At 37.0% G+C, this 23,793-nt stretch overlaps 1 protein-coding gene across 2 annotated transcripts in view; it reads left to right on the top strand.

Annotated features, from left to right (window-relative positions):
- Nulp1 (Nuclear localized protein 1) overlaps nucleotides 1-23,793 on the top strand; it is a 362,638-nt gene that overhangs the window by 82,770 nt on the left and 256,075 nt on the right. For both annotated transcript variants that reach the window (XM_090397712.1, XM_090397711.1), the window contains exon 4: nucleotides 12,098-12,180. In XM_090397712.1, coding sequence (XP_090253838.1) covers nucleotides 12,098-12,180 — 83 coding nt within the window. The remainder of the gene's footprint in view (nucleotides 1-12,097; nucleotides 12,181-23,793) is intronic.

Here is a 23,793-nt window from a genome sequence, read left to right as displayed (position 1 = left end):
CTTGCTGTAGTGATTGCATTGCTTGTGTGTCGAATCTCCATGAGTTACAGAATCCTTTCCTTTAGCATTACATGGCGATCAGCATTCGTTTCAGACAAATTATGGAGACTACAACCGTGTTAGAAATAATTACTTTAATTTCCTGACGTTTTGACCTTCATATTAAGTTCATCATCTGAAGTGGAAGCATAGAATTGACTGGAAAGGCACCTGATGTTTATAGCACACCAAAACATGGCATGAACGTAAATTTAAGGAGACCTGTGAAATTCTTATCAACTACCCATCTTAATAATAGTGATGGTCTAAAAATTCCAAGAATATGAAAGGCACATATTTTATCTGCATAACCTTTCCATCTAAGAGTTAATTATAAATTGGACTGTACATAATCTAGGATCTTAACTCTAATATAACAACTCTCATGTTAAATTAGGACACTACTTTTGCTGTAATAAAACTATCTATATGAAATTGTTCTCTAATGATGTTATAAATAGAGTGTAGCTTTGATGTAGTTATTTTATTTTATTCATTTATTTATTTATTTATTTTTTTGCTAGAGGTCAGGCCAGTAGAATAACTGTTGATCAAATCATTGTTGCTTTGGCATATCGCTTGAAATGTCTCTGTGTGTGTGTGTGTGTATGTATATATATATATATATATATATATATATATATATATAATAAATTATTTTAAATGACTGATACCGAGAGATAAAGAGATGACATGGTTTATTTAAAAAAATACTACTAGTTTATAGTTTTGTTGAATGGATCAACTTCTTCAGGTATCACAATCAAAGAAATATACAAAAAATAACAGACTTAAAAATTGCATTAACAGTACTAGTCCATAGTGCATTTTGAAAACAGTAATGCGAGCTTGAGTTCCAAATAAAAGTTGACTACATGCTGTCACAAGTGTGCCAGTATTGAACAGAGGCAATGTGTACATCAGAAAGATTGAAACTTAGGGAGTTATTGATATGGGAAGAATCTAATGCAATTTCTCTGGACTCGACAATCTTTCTTTCAAGTTCATCATAGCACACATGGATATTAGAAGTTTGTGTCCAGTCCACAATGTGTTGGCAGCCTTAATCTGAGTTAACGGAGAAAAGAACGTGGCTAGAGAGAGCGCTGGCTCTAGTCCTGTTGTAGGAAATATCTCTACGGTGTTCTTCCAAACATAGAAGGATGGATTTAACAGTCTGGTCATAGTATGGCTTTCCACAATCACATAAGATCTTGTAGACTCCTGGAAACTGAGTTGGAAGAAGTTTTGGGAGCATAGTGAAGCAAGTTCTGAAGTTAAATTTCTTGAGAATTTTATGTGTGTGTGTGTGTGTGTGTGTATTCCAGATGACAACCTTAATATGAAGGTCGAAATGTCAGAAAATTAAAGTAATTATTTCTAACACAGTTGTAGTCTCCATAATTTGTCTGAAATGAATGCTGATCACTGTGTGACACTAAAAGAAAGGATTATGATCAACTTGGGAGAATACTATCTTTGGTCCCATGATATTGGTTATTGAACTGAAAAAATGTCAGCAATGCATGGAAATCTTTGAAAAAAGAATTTAAATGAAGTGGTATCTGAATGTATCCCTAGTGTTCAAAGAATGAATAGGTTGGGAGCGAAATGGATGTGCAACCTTATTAAGCAAGAGATCCACAAGAAGAAGATGACGTGGAAAGAATATTGTGAGAATAAGAGTGAGAAGAGTTATGAAATATATAAAGCTAAGGCCAGAAATGTAATGAACATTGTGTGGAAATCTAAATCGAAGATTGAAAAGAAATTGGCAATGCAAGCTAAAGGCAATCCAAAAGAATTTTATTGTAATGAAGCAAGCAAAGGAAAGAGTGAATGTGAAAGAATAACTTTATTAAATGCAGATGGTACTCTAGTGTTGGAAGCTAATGAGATTGCTCACTTTGCTAAGATATATCAATCAGGTGTGTGTAACATAGTGCACATGGCTACTGCTACACTGGATGAAGAGTTGGAAGTTCATGAAAATTAAAGAGCTGTTGCATAAACTGGATAAGAATTTGTCTATAGGGACAGCCCAGAATATCAGCCTGTTTGCTAAAGGAATATTCGGCTGGATTGGCTAGTCCTTTCACATGTTTGCATAACTCGAGTCTCAGCTCATGAATGATACCACAGGAATGGAAGAAATGTATGATAGTTCCAAATTGATGTATCAAACTATCAACCTATTAATATCTCTGGTATGGTAGTGAAGATTTTGGAGAAGTTGATAAGAACTCTAATGCAGAAATGGGTAGACAAATAAGCATTACTCTTCAAGGAGTGGCATGGGTTTACTAATGGAAGGTCATATTTTAGCAATTTGCTCATATTTTATAACAACGTTATGACCGAGTTGGATAAAGGGAATGGATACACCATGATAATGTTGGATATTTCTAAGGCATTTGATAGGATACCACGCGAAAGGTTGTTGCATAAACTGAAGAATATGTGATTGAAATATAAACTCTTGACTTGGATCAAGGGATAGTTGACAGACAGATATCAAAGTGTGGTATACAGTTGGTGTGAATCTGCCAGATTTAAGGTAACCAGTGGTGTACCTCGGGGTTCAGTCCTTGGGCCATTATTGCTCAATCTATGCATTAATGACATCAGTCAGGGTCTATCATCAGATGTGCAATTGTTTGCTGATGATGCGAAGATAGGCAGGGCAATAAAGGATGCTACTGATATTCAGTGCTTACAAAATGATTTGAATAGGCTTGAAATTTGGGCAAATGAAAATGGCTGTCAGTGTTAATGTTAATAAGTGTAAAGTTATGCACTTTTCCATCATTAGATTTCCAGTATATTATATTATATTAGTGGGGTTACGCTACAAGAAACTGAGGAGGCAAGGGATCTTGACATATTGGTGGATAGGAAATTGAAGTTCAAAGGTCACATAGCAAAAATTGCAAATACAACTCAGAAGGTAATTGTGATGTTTAAGCGAACCTTGACATATAAGGATAAGAAAGTAATTTTGCCACTTTATAAGGCTTTGATAAGACCACACCTTGATTGTTGTGTGCAGATTTGGTGTCCCAGATTCCAGGGGGGATATAGAAGCTGTAGAAAGGGTGCAAAGAAGAGTTGCAAAGATTATATCTGGATTATGGGATTTAAATTATGACCACAGATTGCGAGTATAGGTATCCCTTGATTAACGTGATTAATTAATCACTCGATGTTACCGCATATCTCAAAATCGCGTTAACATCTGGATCCATATCCATTACTTGCTGCTTAGGCGATTCTAAACTATGAAATAGTCCATCGAGTTCTTTGATTGTTATCTCCTTTGGAACCTCATCTTCACATCCATTTGTTTGTTGTCTTGATATGCGTGTTGTTGTTCAATTTCAAGAAGATCGTTGTCACTGAAATCTTTTCAGTTTGAAGCCAACAATTCTTTAACATCTTCTGCATCAGCACTATCAAAACCAAGGTCTTCACCAATTGCAATGATTTCTTCAACCACGTTGTTCACTGGATTCTGAAAACCACCTAAGTCATTAGTACATTCTGGCAAAAAGATTTTTCCAAAAAGCTCTCATGCAGCTACAAGACACTTGCTTCCACTAGTCACGAATGTTTTCAATTGCGTGTTTAATGTTAAAATTTAATGATAATGTTAAAGAAATCACTGCTGATCTTATGAGTCAGGGCCTGACCCCAGTCAAAGTGACAGGATGCTCAGGTCAGATTAATGTCCTATGCCACTGGTCCTGATAGAGATTGACAAGATGCAGAAAAAGATACACGAACTGACTGTTATCTGTGGCCTCAGAATTTCTACTGAGCCGCTAAGGAAAAAGTCGTCAGCTGGGCAGTGCCAGAGGTTTGGCCATGCCCCAAAACTATGCAAGGCCAACTTCAGGTGTCTAAAATGCAGCGAGGGCTACCAGACCAAAATCTACGCCAGCTAAATGTGCCGACTGTGGAGGACCTCACCCCCACCAACTACAAGGGGTGGATTACACATCCAAAGAATCGTGGGTCAGCAAAAGCGGCCTTTCCACCACCATGCAGCGACACTCAAGGCAGCCGTGCAGGTCGTTCCCCCCCAGTCCAAATAATATCCAATTCGACAACTCAGGAAGGAAAACAAACTGCAACCGTGACCAAAACTTATGCCGAGGCCGCACGAACTAAGGCTATTCCATCCCATGAACAAATAAGTTCTAATCTAACGTCAGTATTAACTGCCTCACTGGCTACCATGTTACAGGAATTCAGCATGACAAATCCTTCGCCATCCTCCATGAAAAGATTCCTGCAAGGTACCCATTCAATTCTTACAGCCCTCAATCATGAATAAAAGAAATAACTCCCTCATCATCACTGCATGGAATGCAAATGGACTGAACAACAAAATCCTGGAACTGCAAGAGTTCACTCACAGATACAATCCTGATATGGTCTTAGTAAATGAAACACATCTCAGGGCAGCTAATAGCCCTAAATTACAGGGCTATATGTTGTACAAAACAGATAGACTCACCACCAGTAGAGGAGGCACAGCCGTATTCATTAAAAACTATCTAAACCACAACATCCTGACCAATCCGCAAACCAAGAACCTAGAGATAACAGGTATTGAAGTTCATACAAACAATGCTGGTAGTATCAAAATTTATGCTGTATACAATCCACCCAGCATTCCATTATTGGTATTTGACCTGGACTCCATTCTTGGCTCCACAGACTCCATCATTATGGCTGGAGACTTTAATGCCAAGCATACAGCTTGCTACAGCTTCACAATCAATGATAATTGTTTAAAATGAGAATATTTTAAACAGTTATTCAACACGAAACACTCTATTGTTATAGCTGGACCCACAGAGCCCACCCATCACATCCCAGCTGGAAGTGCAGATGTACTCGACATCGCCATTCTCAGAAACATCTGGTACCAGTATCAACTGGAAACGCTACACGAGTTATCTTCTGACCACAACCCCCATTCTGCTTAAGCTCAGCACACAATAGCAATTCTCTCCTCTGCACTCCTTTATATCTTGGGATAAGCTCTCCAGAACTCTCTTAGATCACATCGGCTCAGCACCTATTATCCACAGTAAAGAGGAGATAGATATAGCTGTAAACAACCTTACCAGCCAAATCAAAAAAGCAATAGCATCAGTTATGCAAACCACACTCTTCCACCCAAGAGGAAATTATGGACCTAATAAGAGCCAAAAACAAAGCCAGAAAGAGATACCACAATACAAGAGCCCCACGAGATAAAACAATTCTGAATAACTTAAACAGACAAGTCCTTGAAGCTTGAAGGAGAATAAGTGTATTCAGGCCAAATAGGAGTTGTGAGGATCAAATTATTAGTTTAAAAATAGTTCAGAAATCATATATAATAAGAATATGAGTTCATGTCATGTATATCTAGAAAATGATATACAGCATAAATGGGCCATTACTCCATATAAGGAGTACCTGGGCTATTACACAGCAATATGTAATATACATTTCAGTCAGCATTTAGAATGGAAGGAATAACATTAGTAGTTAAGATCTTGGAGAAAGTAGTGAGGGACCGTGTACAGCATTGGGCAGATGAGGGTAATGTTATCTGTGAGAATCAACATGGATTTGTGAAAGGACGCTCTTGTTTTAGCAATATGCTAGCCTTTTATAATAAAGTTACAAGAGCATTAGATGAGGGAAAGGCATATACTGCAATTTTCTTAGACTTGGCGAAGGCATTTGACAGGGTGCCACATGATAAGCTGATATTTAAGTTGCAGCACATGGGTCTGGATGTCAGATTGGTCAACTGGATTCAGGATTGGCTGTCTGATAGGTATCAGAGAGTTGTGTATGGTGGAGCAGTTTCCAGGAGGCAGAGGGTTACAAGTGGGGTCCCACAGGGCTCAGTACTAGGACCTATATTGTTTAACCTTTATATCAATGACATAGCCAGTGGATTGCAGGGGGATATTCAGTTGTTTGCGGATGATGCGAAGCTGGGAAGGATTATTAGTAATAGCGCAGATGTGGTGGCCCTGCAAGAGGATTTAAATAAGCTAGATAGATGGGCAAATGAATGGGGGTGTCAGTTTAATGCAGCAAAATGTAAGGTCTTGAGGTTTGGGAAACATCGATGGGATGCTGCATACTCTATGGGAGGAGTTATACTGGAGGAAGTAGGGGAGACAAGAGATCTGGGGTTGATGATTGATAGAAACCTGAAGTTTATGGGACATATTGCAAAGGTGGTGAAGGTAACACAGAGGATTGCTGCTATTATGAGAAGGACACTGACCTGCAGAGATAAGAGGGTTATCATTCCGTTGTATAAGTCTCTGATCAGACCACACTTGGACTATTGTTCTCAGATTTGGTCCCCAGGATTTGAAGGGGATAAATTAACTGTGGAAAGGATACAAAGACGGATGACAAAGATGGTTTCAGGACTGTACAATGATAGTTATGAGGATCGGCTGAGAGAATGTGGACTGCAGAGTTTGGTGGATAGAAGAAGGAGAGGTGATATGATTGAGACTTTTAAACTGTTGAGAGGTGGTTACAGGGTTGACACTGGGGAGTTCTTTCGCTTGGTTGATCAGCGGGAAGGAGTGATGACAAGAGGCCATCCCTGGAAGTTACGAAAGGAAACTGTGAGCAAGAGGGTAAGGAGTGGTTTCTTTGTGTGGAGGGTGGTTGAGCCGTGGAATGCATTGCCTGATGGAGTGGTGGGAGCGAGAACGGTCAGTGACTTTAAAGAGTGGTATGATAAACTTTGTGTTTCTCAGGGGGGACCTCCCCTCGATGAGTCTTGACAGACTTTATGTCTTAGGAAGGACCTCCCTCGATGAGTCTTTTGACTCCTTGGAGGCCTGAATAATAATAATAATAATTAAGATCATTTATTGTAAAATCAGGTATAAATAAAAACATTCATCAGATGTTCATATGGAAGAAAAAAAAACTTTTATGTGATTTCTGAGAAATATCAAGGAAGTGAGCAGATGTCATTTATTTAGTTATTTATAAACGATTTATAAATAAATGTGACCAAAAAAAAAAGATAGAAAGCTGAAGCTATAGATCTTGAAACTGACCAATGTAAAGTAAAATTTGAGTCTCGGATCAGATCCATGGCACATGTGTTAATGACAGGTAATGTAGATGAAGATTGAAAAAATTCTAAGGTCTAATGATAGGAAATGTAGCAGAAGAGGTATCCGAAAAAAAAAAAAAAGCAGAAGTAGGAGAAGGTGAAAACATGCTAGTGGAATTAGAGAGGTATGCCTTCTTATTTGTTTAAGCTGGCCTGGTTGACAGAGTGGTTAGCATATATCCACTCTCCAGCCAAGAGGCTGAGGGTTCAAATCCTGCCAAGGGTATGGATGTTTGTGATTATCTTTCACCTTCGTACATTCATTTATATAACTATATAAACACTCTCCCATGATGGAGTGGGTCACCTTTGGAGAAGTAGACCCAAACTTACCACATTGAGAGAGGCCTTTAACTAGTAGTGAAAGATATAGGCTGAGGGAGATTTATTCTTTCTGCCCTTTCATATTAATGTGCTAGGTTGAATAATTTCTAGTGTGTAGGATTCCCCCCCCCACACACACACACACCAAAAAAAAAAGTATGTATGTGTGTGTGTGTCAGCAGCATTAACAAAAAAGTTTTCACATGAAGCAACTTTGTGACCTGGTTTGCACATGACGACAGCAGTTGACTTTAACTGTAAGTTGCCTTTACCTTAGATATTTCTTAATGAAAAGCATGTTTCTTAGGATGTGTATATATACTGTCCCCCAGTTGGACTAGCTTCAACTGTTGTTATTTATTTATTTATCATATGGCTTGTACACATGGTTAAAAGACAATAAGATAATACACATGAGTATAGATAAGATACATATATATATATATATGATTTAAAAAAAAAGAAGTCTACATTCAGGCAAATACAAATATGAAATTTATAACAAGCATCAGACAGAAGATTAGTCATATTTTAACATTTAGGTTTTTGATCCAGTTGATCACCTCTTGGGGATAGGTCAAAGATGTCCTTAAAGTCCCCTGGATATGCTGTCAGCTTGCATTTCTGTACTATATGGTAAATGGTTTGGGTCTCGACTCCACAGGGACAGTGGGGATTTGGTATCTTACCCCACTTTGAAAGTAAGTCTCCACATACACCATGGCCTGTACGAATCCTGTTAGCCGTCATCCATATATTCCCGGGCAGGTCAAATCCAGATCGTTTTTGGAAGATGTTTATGTGATTGCAAACTTCAGGTGATACTGCTTGGGACCACAGTACATCCCACCTACTCAGTTGATTATGGGTGGTTTTTATGGCATGTCTTCTGGATTTTAGTCTATTGGATAAAGCATCTGGAATAAATTCATGTTTTAGGAGATTTTGGTTATTTAAAATTCTTTTATATTCATGAAGCAAGGCTTCCTGTTGTCGCAGTTCCGGAGGAGCAATATGGCTCAAAGTGGAGAGCCATTGTAAGGGTGTACTCCTAATGCAACCTGTTATTAAACGCAGAGTAGAGTTAAGTTGAGTATCTAGTTTACTGACATGGTAACTATTGAACCAGACAGGAGCACCATACTCTGCTGCACTGTAAACTAGACCCATTACAGTGCACCATAGAGTTGTAGCACTTGAGCCCCATATAGTACCACAAAGCTTCTGAACTATGTTATTCCTGGTGCGAACTTTAGCAGAGATATTAATCATATGCTGTTTATATGTCAGAGTTATTCCCAGATATTTAGGTGTCGGATTAAACGAAATTAATGTTCCATCAGCATATATCTCTGGTTTTTGATTTACAAGACTATTATTGTTCAGGTGAAAGCAAGAACATTCAGTTTTACCAGAATTTGATGTTAATCTCCATTTTTTATAGAACTGCCATAAAGCCAACAGATCATTTGTCAATATTTCTTCAGTTCTTTTGATAGATTTGTCGCTGATTGTCAAAGCTAGATCATCTGCACAAGCAAGCTTCCTGCTGGCTGTTTCAGGAATATCTGCGATGTAAAGGCTAAAAAGCAGTGGTGCGAGCACTGAGCCCTGAGGTAATCCATTCTTAAGTACTCTCTGTTTACTGATGCTTTCTGGTGATTACTCTGAAATATCGATCACACAGTAAGTTGTTTAGGAGATGACCCAATATTTTACATGGGATGACCTTAAGAAATTTATATATGAGTCCCTCTCTCCAAAGTATTGTAAGCCGCTGTTAAGTCAATAAAGACTGCAGTAGTCTTCAGGCATCTTTGAAATCCTGCTTCAGTGTAGGTTGTTAAGCTGAGAACTTGATCCGGCAGCTGCGATCTCTTCTGAACCCTGCTTGTTCTGTTGGAACACGTTCCAAAATTTTATCACCGATCCTGTTCAATATTAGTCTCTCCAACAATTTGTAGGTTGCACTTAAAAGGGCTATAGGGCGATAGCTTTTAGTTCTGTCTGCTGACTTACCTGGTTTTAACACAGCAATGATTTTTGTCCTTTTAAATTCTTTAGGAACGCAGCCACTTTCAAGTATATCGTTAAAGAACTTAGCCAGCCACGATCTTGCATAAAGTCCACAGTGCATCAGGAATTCATTATGAACATTGTCAAATCCAGGAGCCTTCCCCATTTTGATATTTAGCACCGAGGATATTTCCTCACGGGAAAAAGGCAAAGAGAATTGTTGATTCTTTTGAGTTACAGACTTCATAGCCTTTAGTGTGCATTTTACCTCTTTAGTATGTTCCTTATCTATCGAAGCTCTAGAAAGCAAAACAGTATGAGCTATCTGATTCGGATTGACAAGAGGAGATTTCTTTGGTACAGAGGGGCTTGAACTAAGCTTTTTAAGTAGCGACCAGGCTTTTCTACTAGAGTGTTTGAAATCTATGCTTTCAGTTATTTTACTCCACTTTTCCCTACGATCAGCGTTGAGATTATGGAGCAGTTCTTCTCCTATCTCAGGATCCTTACTTTCAAGGAATTCCCGATACAAGTATTCGCTTTCACTGGTCCATCCAGGCACGTATTCTTTTCGGTAACCTAGAGATATGTGTATTTTTGCCACCGCTGTTAACTACTCCAGTGAACCGTGTATAGTTTTTGTAAGTTGGGGGAATTCTTCTAAGGCGTGCGTCTAGATCTGCAGTGAAATTTTCCCAGTTGGCTTTTTGGAAATTCCATCGTGGTCTAGGAAATGATGTTATCACTGGAATTTGGGCTCCTAATTCCATAAAGATGGGACGGTGCTGGCTATTTGGGAAAAACCTCAAGAATATGTCTGAAAGTCTGTAGAGGCTGATTTTCACTATCATTGGAGGCGAATGTCAATTCTGGGTTATATTTCTTATTCCAGGCTCTTGATTTAAAGGTGCCTTTTTCCTTGGCATCAAAAACCAAGTGAAGACGGTATTGATCTGCCCATTCAGCTAATATTTCCTCGTTTTGATCATTCCGATCGTATTTCCAAGAAGTATGATGACTGTTGAAGTCCCCAGAGTACACCATTGGGTGGGAGTATGTCTGTAGAATATCATTTGGCCAAACAGTTGCAGGTGGTTTATATACATTCACAATCATAATGTCCGCTATTTTAACAGTGATCTTATGGATTTTGTCATTAGTCGAAGAAGATATCAGCACAGAATTCTCAATACCATTTTGGAGATATGTTATGTTGCCGTAGCTACGACTGTAAGTAATCCCAAGAATGTCGTAGCTAGGGATTATTGCTCTAGATTTAACTTGATCTTCAGTTTCGATATGTGATTCTTGAATGAGAAGTAGATCGACGTTTTTTTCTCGTAGAAGTTTAGAAAGACATTGACATTTTGATGCACTAATACCCTCAATATTTAACTGGAAGATACGGATATTATGTCCAATATTCCTTATCAGCTGGTTCGAAGAAGAACCGTTGTGAAAGTACTGAGTTTCCATGTGTAGGTATGGTCAGGAGATTGCACAATGGTCTGGCCGCCAGTCGCTCTAGCTCTTTAGCATGACCCAGGATGCACCACGAGGAGGCAAGCTAGAATTGCACCCCACTGTTGTTGTTACTTTGTTATTATAAAAGCAATTTTGCACAGGTACTGAGGTAAGACTGCCAACATCAATACACAGGTATTGATGGTGGCAATCTTATTTCTCAAAGTGTATATAATCATATTTTTTACTGCTTTCTGAATTTAAGACAGTTGTAGTAAATTTTTCATGTTGCTTTTTTATAGTATATTATGCTTGACAAGAAATTAGATTCTTGTTTTCACTATATATATTAAGTATATTTGTAGTTAAAATATAAACTTGTGGAAGGAAGCTTAGAATTTCTTCTCAAATGCAATTTACTGTTTAATCCAGTGGAAAAACTTACTATAATTTTCTCGAATTGAGAGTATAATAAAAATATTGTTGTACACCATTTTGCTACTTTTATGTGAAAAATGGAGATTCTGCTGTTGAGTAAATCCTAGTTCTGACACAGTCTTCCTCATTGATTATCTCAACAGAGGTAAACACTGGTCCTGGAAGTAACTGTATCCATAATGTAGTGGAATATGGATGTCCTAAGAAGTGTCGTCTTCCTAGGACATCCACATTTTACACTAGTAAAATGTGGATGTCCTAGGAAGACGACACTTCATTGTTTTATAAAATAATACAAGAATGTCGCCTCACATTAAGTGTGATATAGTATATTATCTAGCAACCAAATTTAACTAAGCCAACTTCCTTAATTGTCATGCAGGGTTCTAAGAAGGAATAGTAATTTTGGTTTTCCAATGAAGATACTATATATGTTATTCCAAGTAATAATAAAAAAATTCTAAGTTTTACATAGTTATTGCATAAAATCCTTGAGTTCATCAGGGCAAATAAAGTATATTAATAAAGTTGTTGAGCCTCAGTGACTAATTGTAATTTATCTGGTGTGGTATGGTGTATTTATGTATTACTTTTAACTTCATATTTTTATATGCATATTTTTTTTATGATATTTAGGATAATATGTTATTGTTTTAGGAAAAGAAGAGGCCGGGGTAGGGGACACAATAGGTCAACAGTTCTTGTTTCGGGACGCAACTGGCCACATATTGGAAAACCAGGTATTTTTTTTCACTATATTTTTATTAACATGTTATTACTTTTTTGCCTTCTCTAGACTGTCTTCATCAGACAAAGTCTACTCACATGAACTGTGTTAAACGAATGACAACATACAGCAAAAGTCTTTAGGAAGAAAAAAAATTGCTACATTGCTGTCATTAAAAGTTTAAATAATATAATTAATACATGTCAACAGAATTCTTATGGTTCACAGAATAATATACAGTCATCCCTCGACTTATGTCTGGGTTCCGTTCCATCCGGCAGGACATAAGTCGAATCGGACGTAAGTTGATACGTTAAATCAACAGAGTTATAGGGGTTAGGGACTTAACCATAATAAGTATACTGTCGTTTTTTAATTTTTAAACCTTATTATAAACTGTACTGTGTGTTACCGCCACTATAAAACAGGAGAATAATCACCCAAATCTTCCTCCACAATCACATCTACATACCTTCCCTGTGTGAACGATCAGGCTGTGGCTCTTCTGGTGTAAACTTTGTTTTTTTGATGAAAATGCTCAACGCATGATGTATTTTCCTTTCTATTATTAAGTAGCGTTCGACATTGGGGTCCATGTCTTCAGCCATTTTGGGAACATCGCTAACTGCAAAGAACATTTCTGCAAGATCCAAACTGTTTAATTATCTCTCCTGTTTCTCTTTTCCCCTCTTCCTTTTCTCGTTTTTCCTCTTCTGACACTTGTTCCTCCAGTTTGACCAATTCTTCGTTAGTCAACTCTTCAGGAGAACTTTTTGAGTTGAATTATGTTGTCATCAACTTCGAGATTCAGATTGTTTGCTAGGCCCACTGTTACAAACTCCCAAAATCATGCACAAACCTTTTTAATATCTTTTTCCATATGTCATTGAGAGATCACTTCATCCCAAGCCACAGCAATATTTTTAATAGCATGATAAATATTGAATGTTTTCCAGAATTGCATGAGTCTGGTAATTTCTTTCAGTAGCAGAAATGGTTTGTGAAAAAGTTCTCCTTTGATAATAATCCTTAAACACTGCAAGAACTCCCTGATCCATTGGTTGGATCAATGAAGTAGTGTTTGGTGGGAGAAACATGACCTTGAGCTTGGTGAAGATCACCGCTATAAGATCTGGAGCATTATATAGAATTAATAAAATTTTAAATTCTACATTTTCTTTCACACAATAGTTTTTTATTTCACTCACGTAACTCGAACGGACGTAAGTTGAGGGATGACAGTTGATTAAGGCATCTGCAAACAATTTTTGATTCATCCACGACTTCTTATATTTCTGCTAATGAACTGGAAGAGTATGCTTCCTAATGCTTTTTGAAGGCTCGTGGATTCTCACTGTGCTATATCACAAATGGTTTCAGTTTATATCCAGCCACATTACCCGTAACAGAATCGTAACACGGGCATGAAGAGCTTTGAAACTAGGTATAGATTTTAGTTTTTTTGTAGAGGAATGTTCACTCAGGCATTTTTTTTCCAAAACAAGGACGTCTCATCCATATTAAATATTTGCAGTGGCAAATAATTTTCCTCTGTAATAATTTTATCCAATTTTTCCACAAACTCCTTGGCAGCCTTCTCAGCACTTGCAGATTCCCATACATTTTCACATTATGCAGTGCAAAACGCTGCTTGAACCAACTGGAAGAAGTGCTGAAGTTGTAGTCATAATTGGGTTTTATATCTCCTTCATGCTGAAGAGACTTAGTGTCTTAGCAGTTATGGCCACAGTGCTAAGGGGTATGCACTTTTGGTTCAGGTCCTCTATCCATGATGCAAGTAGCTTTTCCATATCGCCGATAGGACCTTGTCGTTGCTTCATCACTATCGTCGATTTAATGGGAGCAGATCCTTTCACAGCCTCTACGATTTTATCCTTATTTTTCAAAATGGTCATCACTGTAGAATGAGACCATCCGAAGTCATGTGTGATCACATTCACGGGCTTACCAGCTTCATGTTGCTTTATAACTTGCAACTTCATTTCAAGATCAATTGCTCACCTCTTTTTCTGTGATTCTTCACTAGGTTTTTCAATTGTGCATGTAGGGGCCATGTTGCACAAAACATCGCAAAATATTTAACGATAAATACACAAATAACCTGTAGAAAGTTTTTTACTTTGGGTATAATATACGTTAAAGAGGGTAGTGGCCCCTTGCCTTTAATACATAGCATCATACATCTCCTCAAGGAGATGTGCGGTGCATTAAGGGTAAATATTAAGAATAGTGATCAGAGCTTATTCCACCTTTACCACGAGTTGCCTGAGACTTGCACTACATGCGGGTCACTCAGACTTGCACTGCTTGCAGGCACAAACTTGACTTTCTTGTCTATTTGCTTACTTGGGAAATGGTTTAAAATAGCTTGGTATCTTTAACACAAATAACCTCTTTCTCAAACACAAAATCAACAGAGAAACTGTTGAAGACACGTGCCTACTGCCGAGGGAGATTGCTGCTGAAAGCGCTGTTGCCACTATGCATGCTTTACCTTACGCTCGCTTGCATCTTGTTCAAAAGTATAGACAAAAATGTTATTTATTACCTTATCAGATCACGGACGTGTCTTCGAAAGGACGTAAGTCGAGGGATGACTGTATTTCAAACTAATGCTAAGTTGCATTCCCATTTATTTGCAGATGCAACTCAGCTACTTGGTACATGGTACTTTATGTTCTTTCTTTTAAGGTTATACGGTGCTCAGCATTCATAGTGAAGAATTTATGGAGACACGTGTTAGAATAATTACTTTACTTAACATTAGGAAAGTAACATTCAACGTTTTGACCTCTGTATTGAGGTCATCATCAGGAAAAATACATATTTATAAGATACAAGCTACATGACACTGCACTATACAAAACTGAAATGAATCTAAATGCTTGTTAATCTTTTTAACCTAGCCTGACATCTTGTGGGAAAAAAAATAAAAAATTAAAATAAAAAAATAAATAATTAAAATACAAATAAATTAAATATGGAACTACATTAAACATTTCTAAAGTCCTCTCGTATTGAGATTTTTTTCTGGACTTGTTCTGGTTGCTGTAAGGGTTGCAGATGGGTCCTCCACATTCTTGGAATGATTAATCGATCATTTTTGTTCAGGTTTGGATAATGTTTTAGTATTGCACAAGCTTCTTTGAATTTTCTCTCAAACCAGGCTTTCGTGCAGTATAGGGACTTGGTGCCTTTCTGTCAATACTGTAGCATGTTTGGAGTGTGTAGTCTGATAGGCCTGTTTTACTATAGTGGAGGTATTTAATGTGTTGTTTGTATTCATCTTTTCCGATTAAGATAGTGCATCCTGTTTCCCCTATGTAAGATAGGTTACAGGTACATTGGATTTTGTAAACCCCCAGGGTGAGCCAGGTATGGAAGAGGATCTTAGGAAGAGCTAAGTAAATTTCTTAATTTTGTCAGGGATTTGAAGATTGTCTTAATGTTGTATTTAAGTAGTTTTCTGTCTATTTTTTTCCAAAATGCCTCTAATATAGGGTATGGCTATGGCATAATTTTTTTTTGTTTTTAGTGGCATTTTTATGGCAGATCTTATGAACTGTTTTTTTATTGTAGCCATTTTTTACAAATGTTTGGTTAATGATTTTGAATTCTTGGTTCAGAGCTTGTTCATTAGAGCAAATTGTTAGGGCTCTGTGTTTGAGGGTGCTTATGATACCTAGTTTTGTGTTGGATGGTGGTATGAATTTTTATGTATGTATTTGCCTGTGCATGTGTGTGTGTAGGCTTGCAGTAGACTGTGAAGGAGAGACAGCCTGAGAGAAGACGTGTGACAAGTGTGTCTAGAAAAGGAAGAGAGTTGTTTTTGATTTTGATGGTGAATTGGATACATTTGTGTTGTTTGTTCAGGTGGCTTAGGAATGTATTTAATGTTTTGCGGCTTTGGGGCTAAATGGTGAAAATATCATCAACATATCTGAGCCAGACTTTGGACTCTAGGCTGGCCAAATCTAGAGCTTGTTGCTCAAAGTCTTCCATGTAAAAGTTAGCTATTGGGGAAGAAAGTGGTGAGCCCATGGGCATACCTTCTTTTTGTAGGTAAAAATTATTTTACCACACGAAATACCTGGAATGGAGTACGTGGGCAAAGAGGGCTGTGATGTCAGGAAATATGTTCTGTAAGAGAAGAATAGTATATTTGATCGGGACATTAGTGAAAAGGGCAGTTATGTCAAAGCTGACTAATAAATCTTCATTGTTGAGTGTGATGTTTCTAATTTTGTTTATAAATAAAGTGTTGTATATTTTTTATATAGGAGGGGGGGTACCCCCCTCCTATATAAAACCTACCAACTTCTTGAGTGTGGCCGCTAATTTCTTAGCTAAGTGATAATAAGGGCTGTCGAAACAACCAAAAAACTAATAATGCATTATGTCTGTACTCCCAGAATTTATGGCCTGTCGAAAATGCACAAAACAAACACACCGCTATGACCGATAGTTGAAGGGATCGACAGTCCTAATTATTTTAACACGTGTGTTGTGGCCTCATAAATTCTTCACTATGAATGGTACTTTATGTACCTCCCTCCTCACAAAAAAATAATTTGAGTTTATAAAATCTGGTGACTTAGAGGTTATGATGAGATCCACTGTTTGGTTTCATATGTTCTCCATCATCCTTATCGAATTCCTGATATGTACCCTTAAGAGATGTACAGTATACTATGATTATTTTACATAAAAAGTGTATATTATGACTAACTTCCTATAAATATCCCTCCAAATAAACTAGACTCCAGTGTTGTTGGATCTTATACTACAGTCTTCTGAGGCATTCTAAATGCATTAATTTACCTAGATCATGGTCTTCTGGGTCAGTTTTTCTTCTATATGACCATCAAAAAACTGTTTTGGTAGCCTTTCTCAATTCTGTTGAAGTAACTAGCCACATACGATTAACTCTGCTCACACATATTCTTGAATGCCAACGTTGTCAAGTTCTTTCCTTAATTTCTAATATGATTTTACCATTGCTGCTGTATGTTCACTCCCCCAACTTTTCTTGGAACTTTCTATCTATTGTCTTCAGTCTTTGATCAACTGATTTATTTCTAACCCATTTCTCAGATTCATAAGTTAAAATTGATTTGAACACTGAATTGTATACAGCAAATTTATTCAGCTTGCTACTTATCATGTCGGCTTTGCTTATTCTATTTTCTATTTCCATATTTAAAAGCATATATATTCTCTAAAAATATGCCCAATAGTAGAAATATTTTCTTTGTTTCACAGATTTTCCATTTCAGGAATACAGTTATATTATTCAATGTTCTTTATGTCCATCATCATCATCACCACGAACCATGGGCTCACTGCCCGTTGGTGTCCGATGCCTCCTTCACTATCTTCTTCCACCTTTCTTTGTCCAGTGCATAGTGTTGCAGTTTCTGTACATCCATTCCATACCAGTCCTTTATATTGTCTATCCGTTCTCTCTATGGTCTACCTCTTCTGTTTAAGCCATCCAAAATACCAAACATAAATGTCTTTATCTTCCGGTCCTCACTCATTCTACAGATGTGTCCAAATAATTGCAACTTCCATTTTATAATCTTCTGCATTAGATTCTCTTTTGGTTGTATCTTCCGATAGAGCTCTTCATTTGTGATTTTCTGTACCCATCCTATTCTTAGAATCTTCCTGTAACAAGTTCTTTCAAATGCCAAAATTCTCTTTCTTGATTCCTTATTAATTACCCAGGTTTCAGATCCATATAGTACACCGCTAAAGATGCATGTTTCCAGTACTTTTAGTTTTGTTTGCAGGCTGATCCAGATGTTATCCATGGCCTTCAGATTTGTTTTTCCCTTTGCATTCCTGATCTTTATTTCTCTTTTACAGTCCAAATCATATGTCATTTTACTTCTCAAATATGCAAATTGTTCTACATTTTCTATATCAGTTCCATCCACTTGTATCTTTTGTTTCATGTTCTTCTCACCAAATACCATTGTCTTTGTTTTTTCCAAGTTCATAACAAGTCCAAATCTCTTCCCTTCCTCATTTAACAGTTTCAATATTTTTTGTAGTTCTCTTTCGTCTTCTTCGATAATAACAATGTCATCTGCAAATCTCAGATTGTTAATTCTCATTCCGTGTACAGATATTTCTTTTGCATCTTCCTTCAATTTGTCCATTGCTCTTTCTAAATGTACAATGAAAATGCTTGGTGATAATGGGTTCCCCTGTTTAGTACCTCTGCTTGTTCTAAAACATTTTCCCAAATCATCACCTATTCTAACTGCTGCAACTGCATTCTTGTGAACATCTCTTAATATAGCTATTAGTTTTCTATCAATTCCATAGCATTCTAGTACTGCTAATGTCACTTTCTGGTCAATACTGTCAAATGCCTTCTGAAAATCAACAAAGCAGGTATATATGTTTTTTGTTTTTTTCTCCTAACTTTCTCTGCTATTAACCGCACTGTCAAAATCTGTTGAATTGTGCCTCTATCTTTCCTAAATCCTACTTGCTCGTCTGCAAGGTATGCTTCCAATTGTGTCCTCAATCTTTCTGTCAATATCATCATCGTTACCAAGGTGACTCGTCAAAGCAATTGTTCTCTAATTTTTACATTCTAGCTTATTTCCTTTCTTGCATAATGTCACTAATATTGATTTCACCCACTCCTCTCTTGGTTCATTTCTGTAACCATACTTTCACTACCATATTTAATCATTTCTCCAGTGATGTTATCATCACCAGGACTCTTGTTGTGTTTTAGTCATCCTATTGCTTTTTCAACCTCTCCTCTTAAAATGTCCATATCATGCTCATTACCTGGTGGTGATATCTGCTTCAATTCTTCAGTCAGTTTCCCAACGCAATCTAAATCTAGTTTTTCTTCATATAACTCACTACAGTAGCTTGTCCACCACTGTACAACTTTTTCTTTATTCATCAATACTTTGCCTTTTTCATCTTCAATTGTGGTCTGTTTTGGTTGCCACTTTCTATTAATGGTTCTGATCATTTTGTATATCTCCCTTGTTTTATGCCCTCCATAGTACTGTTCTATATTGTTGCATTGGGCTTCTAACCATTTTATCTTATCCATTCTGACTGCTTTTTTCACCTCATTACACTTTCTTCTATATTTCTCCTCTATTTGTTCTGATGTATCCCTTCTTATCTTCAACATTCTTTTCTCCTGTACTGACTTCAGTGTTTCTTGTCTAATCTATTTCTTCTTGATCTGCTCTTCTTCTGGTACTGTGTCAACTGCATCTTCTATCGCCTTCATTACTCTTTTCGCTCTTAGATTCAAGTTTTTTTCTTTCTCCACACTTTTAAGTTTCTCTTCTAACACTGTTCTGTACCTTCCTATTTCTGCTGCACTTATACTTGCTGTCTCTTCTATTCTGATGTTGGGGTTTATATTTCTTTTTTAATTTCAGCTTGATGCTTGCAATCACTAAACTATGGTCCTAGTCTATATCTGCTCCTTGAAAAGTTTGACACTACTGTAATGATGTTATCTATCTTCTTTTAATCATAATCACATCAATCATGTTCTTGGTTTTCCCATCATTTGATCGTCACGTCCATTTTCTACACTCCTTTTGTTGGAATCTTGTGTTACAGATCATCATCTCGTTGTCCACAGCAAATTCTAACAATTTTTCACCTTGTTCATTTCTTTCTCCGAAACTATATTTTCCCATGACTCTTTCCCAACCTTCATTATCTATTCCAACTTTGGCATTCCAATCTCCTTCAATAATTCCATGTTCTTGCCTATTTTCATAGCTCTCTTTTTTTATATATATTGCTTATTTTCATGCCAGATTTGTTAGTTATTTGGTATAGATCAGTGTTTCTCAACCTTCATCTTCAAGGTTGAGAAACTTGAGAAACATCATCATCTGCCCATAGCCCAAGGACCAGTAAAATGCCTAAAACAATTCTACGGACCACTAAGTTATGTAATTTGTTTTAAAATGTATGTGGGGATTACCAACATTTTGGAAAAACCGTGCCTTTTATAACATAATAAATCTAAAAGCATGTTTTGAATACATATGGAAACATAATTAAGTTGGAATGAAACGATTAAAAATGTATCATCACTGAGCAAAGTTTAATTTTTATTAAACAAATAAAGCAATAGCGCAATTGGAAGAACAACGGTACATTGCACCCTTCGATTGGAATAGGCCTAAGTTCGATTCTCGTCGCGATGGGAGGAATCTTTATCTGGACGATTTCAATCGAAGGTGAGTTAGCCGATCTCATACGGAGGTGGCAGGGTTTTCTCTCCCGGAAACTCAGGTTTTTCAACCCGCATACAGACAAATCGGCCCTTCAGAACACAAGCAATTTACAGACAAAAAATACTAGTTGTGATAGTGGTGGAGGTGGGCGATAGATGGCGTTGATGGTGATGATTCATAGTAGAGGTTTGGTGTAGTGGTTGAGACAGTTGTAGGTGTCCTCTGCGATGAGTTTGACTCCTTGGCGGTGTCATGAATAATAATAATAATAATAATAATAAAGGTATCAGTTTCGGATTTCTGTGTGCAAATTAATGGGTATGTCAGTGCCGTCCTGCTGATATCCCCATCATCTGCCCATAGCAACTTTTATTTTTTATTTGTTATTCCTATTCATCTACCCACACTCATTAAGCTCACCCCACAACAATGTTTTTTAGCGCCGTTGGTGCCATGGGGAATTTCAGCACTATTCCGCTGAAACCGTTATTCGTCTGCCCACAACGACATTTCTCTTTAATGTCCATTCATCTACCCACATCAACTTTTGTATTTTATATATTATCCCCATTCATCTGTCTGCACTCATGAAGCTAGCCCCAAAACAACTTTTATCTTCATGCACTCTCTGATTCGATCTGCGACATGTAAACTGTTCCATTCGCTAAGCACATTGTGAGACGAGAGAAAGATGTTCTTATCTTACTCCATTCATCATAATACTGAATATGAACTTGACATTCATGGATTCCATCCCTTGTCCTGTCCAAACCATCCCCTGCATATACCCAAAAATTTCACTGAGAACATCCCAAAGCCAGTAATGCTCCCCCTCCTCCATCCACACACACACTTCCGACAGATACGAATCGCCTTATTTCCCTGACGAGTTTTCCATGACCAGCAAAAAAATTTAAGACATCTTGTTATGTGAGGTCCTTCCCGATATCTATAAACAGTCCAACTCACGATGTCAGTCACAAAGTGCAATGTACGTGTTCGAGCACATTTTCCCACCAGCAACAGTATGCCGTATGCATGTGATTTGTACTAATTGTGTTATGATGGTGGTTTTAATTATATCGGTCCTGTTTTATCCACAGGCACAGCAGTGGTCATCGTAAATCTGGCAGATTCATTAATCGTGTGGCAGTTTTATTTATATCTGTCCTGTGTGCTGCTTGTATTTGTTACGTTGTGATGTGTGTTTCTGTATACAGTCCATGACCGTATGGATGTTGTTGTCTGCATGCGATGGATTCGGTGTGCTCGGCTGCATATTCCTGCAAGCAACCGTACGAGATATGGAACTTCGCTAAATGGAATGCAGGCAGCTATTCTCCTCTCCAGCAGAGCTAAGTCTCACTGTGATGTCACTTTGCATAACTTTTGTTTCATCTCCGATTTTGTCCGATTTTGGAAATGGATTAATTCCAAAACCAGTAACGAGAATAATCGGAAACTGTAGTCCAAATAAATAATATGATATAGTTATGTTGCTACTTACTTTTAATGAGATGGTTCAGCTTCTTGGCCTTTCCAGAATTGCTGGATATCTGGCTCAATATCGGTCAACTTCAGTCGAAGATTGGCACGCACACACACACACACTAAGACGATTTCTATATTTTGTTTTTATTTGAAGGAGTGATGAAAATCTTTTCTCAAAAAGATACGTTGTAGAAAACTGCATGACAATTTTCAGTGCTTCTTCAGATAATTCGGGAAATTCACTTCTCACTGAAGGCGAGATCCAGAATCGAGCCAAACCAAGATCACGGAATTGCATTTTATGCCCACTGTCATTTGAAAGCTCAATTAACTGGTTTTTTTTTTCAATAACGAAAGGTCGTTCTCATGACTGAAAGCCTGAAATAGACCTCGAACCCACAAAAGTTTCTTATAAAAGTTATTCGGAAAATATGTTTCAAAATTCTGTTTCAGAGTTTTGAGGTGGTCACACACCCTTTCCAGAAACTCAGAATCAACAAAAAGATCATATTCCACTAAAAAGGTGTTAAACTGTGAATGAAATTATTTTGTATGTTTTGTTCTTCATTCACATTTAACATAATCTACCATACACAAAGGCTAGACTTGTAATTAATTAATGTAAATCACTTGTTTATAATTTAACATTCATATAACATATATAATTTAATATTCAAATAATATTCATTCAATAAAAGATATATGTATTAATAATGAAAAGACTGTAATAAATATTATTAAGCTATTTTACTTATTACTATATTAATATTATAAGAACTTGTATTTGATAATTTAACTGCACATTAATTGAAATGTAAATATTCTCTATTTATTCCTATTTGTAGAAGCTTAACGTTGTGCAATAGCTCAATTTTATTATGTTTTGTTTTGTTGTCATGGAGACGTATGTAAGTGAGCGAGCGCGAGTTTGGAACACTGCATGAGGAGAATGTTGATTGAAAAGAGTTTTAGTTAAAGAGATCACGAGAGCAATTTAGGCGGGAAGAATGGATATAAAAAGGAAGAATGCTGAAAATATATATAGATTAGAGAGGAAAGAGAGAGAGGATTGGCATTCGGTTGGAATCAGAGGATATTCTAATTCGGCATTCGGGAATCAGAGTGTGATAATAGCGAGTTGGCAAGTCACTCAAGTAGCTAATTAAAAGTCCAGTAGTCGAGAAGCGGTTAGCTAATAAGTTGTAGAATAACAATTATAGCTACGGAAGACAGCTGAATGACTACTAAATAGACTAGCAATACTTGAGTTGAGATTTAATTTCAGGGCTGACCTTTCAAGGACACACAGAATCTTGAAATAAAGCACGGAGTTACTAGAGAATAGTAGAGGCTGTAAAGTTAAAGTTTAAGGATAGCTGTGTTTAGAATTATAGTGCCTAGAGAATTAATTGAATGCAGGAAGAATGAACAACTGTGCATATAAAACCTCAAGTTAAGAATTATCGCGTGTTGCCTTAATTCACGAGTGATCAGTAGTACTTCATGCAAGAACGTTTGTTTATGTGTATAGTGACCGATGATTAATTCAGATATTACTTAGAAGATTTATTTAACGAGTGCTGTATACTGTTTAAGTGTTTACAATTATAAAAAGTGTTTACGTATAAGTAGATGAAGAAAATAAATTATCGGTAAGATTATTCCAACCTTTAATATTTCTATACAGAGAAGTGTGCGAGTTTCATCCTAGAATTTCCTTATACTAACAGTAACTATTGCGGAGAATTAGCTGAAATGTAAAATTAAAAGTGTTTGTTTGTGAAGAGGTGTTACTGCAATTTTTATTGTATTTGGAACTTAAGGAACTGTGAGAAGACTGTATTATAGAGTTAACAGATTTACCATTG

Source organism: Typopeltis vanoorti, chromosome 9 (assembly GCF_054136105.1).
Source record: "Typopeltis vanoorti isolate ZY-2024b chromosome 9, IOZ_Tvanoo_1.0, whole genome shotgun sequence".
Classification (NCBI taxonomy): Eukaryota; Metazoa; Arthropoda; class Arachnida; order Uropygi; family Thelyphonidae; genus Typopeltis; species Typopeltis vanoorti.
Note: the sequence above shows the minus strand (reverse complement) of the source record. Positions and strands in the feature narration are given on the sequence as shown.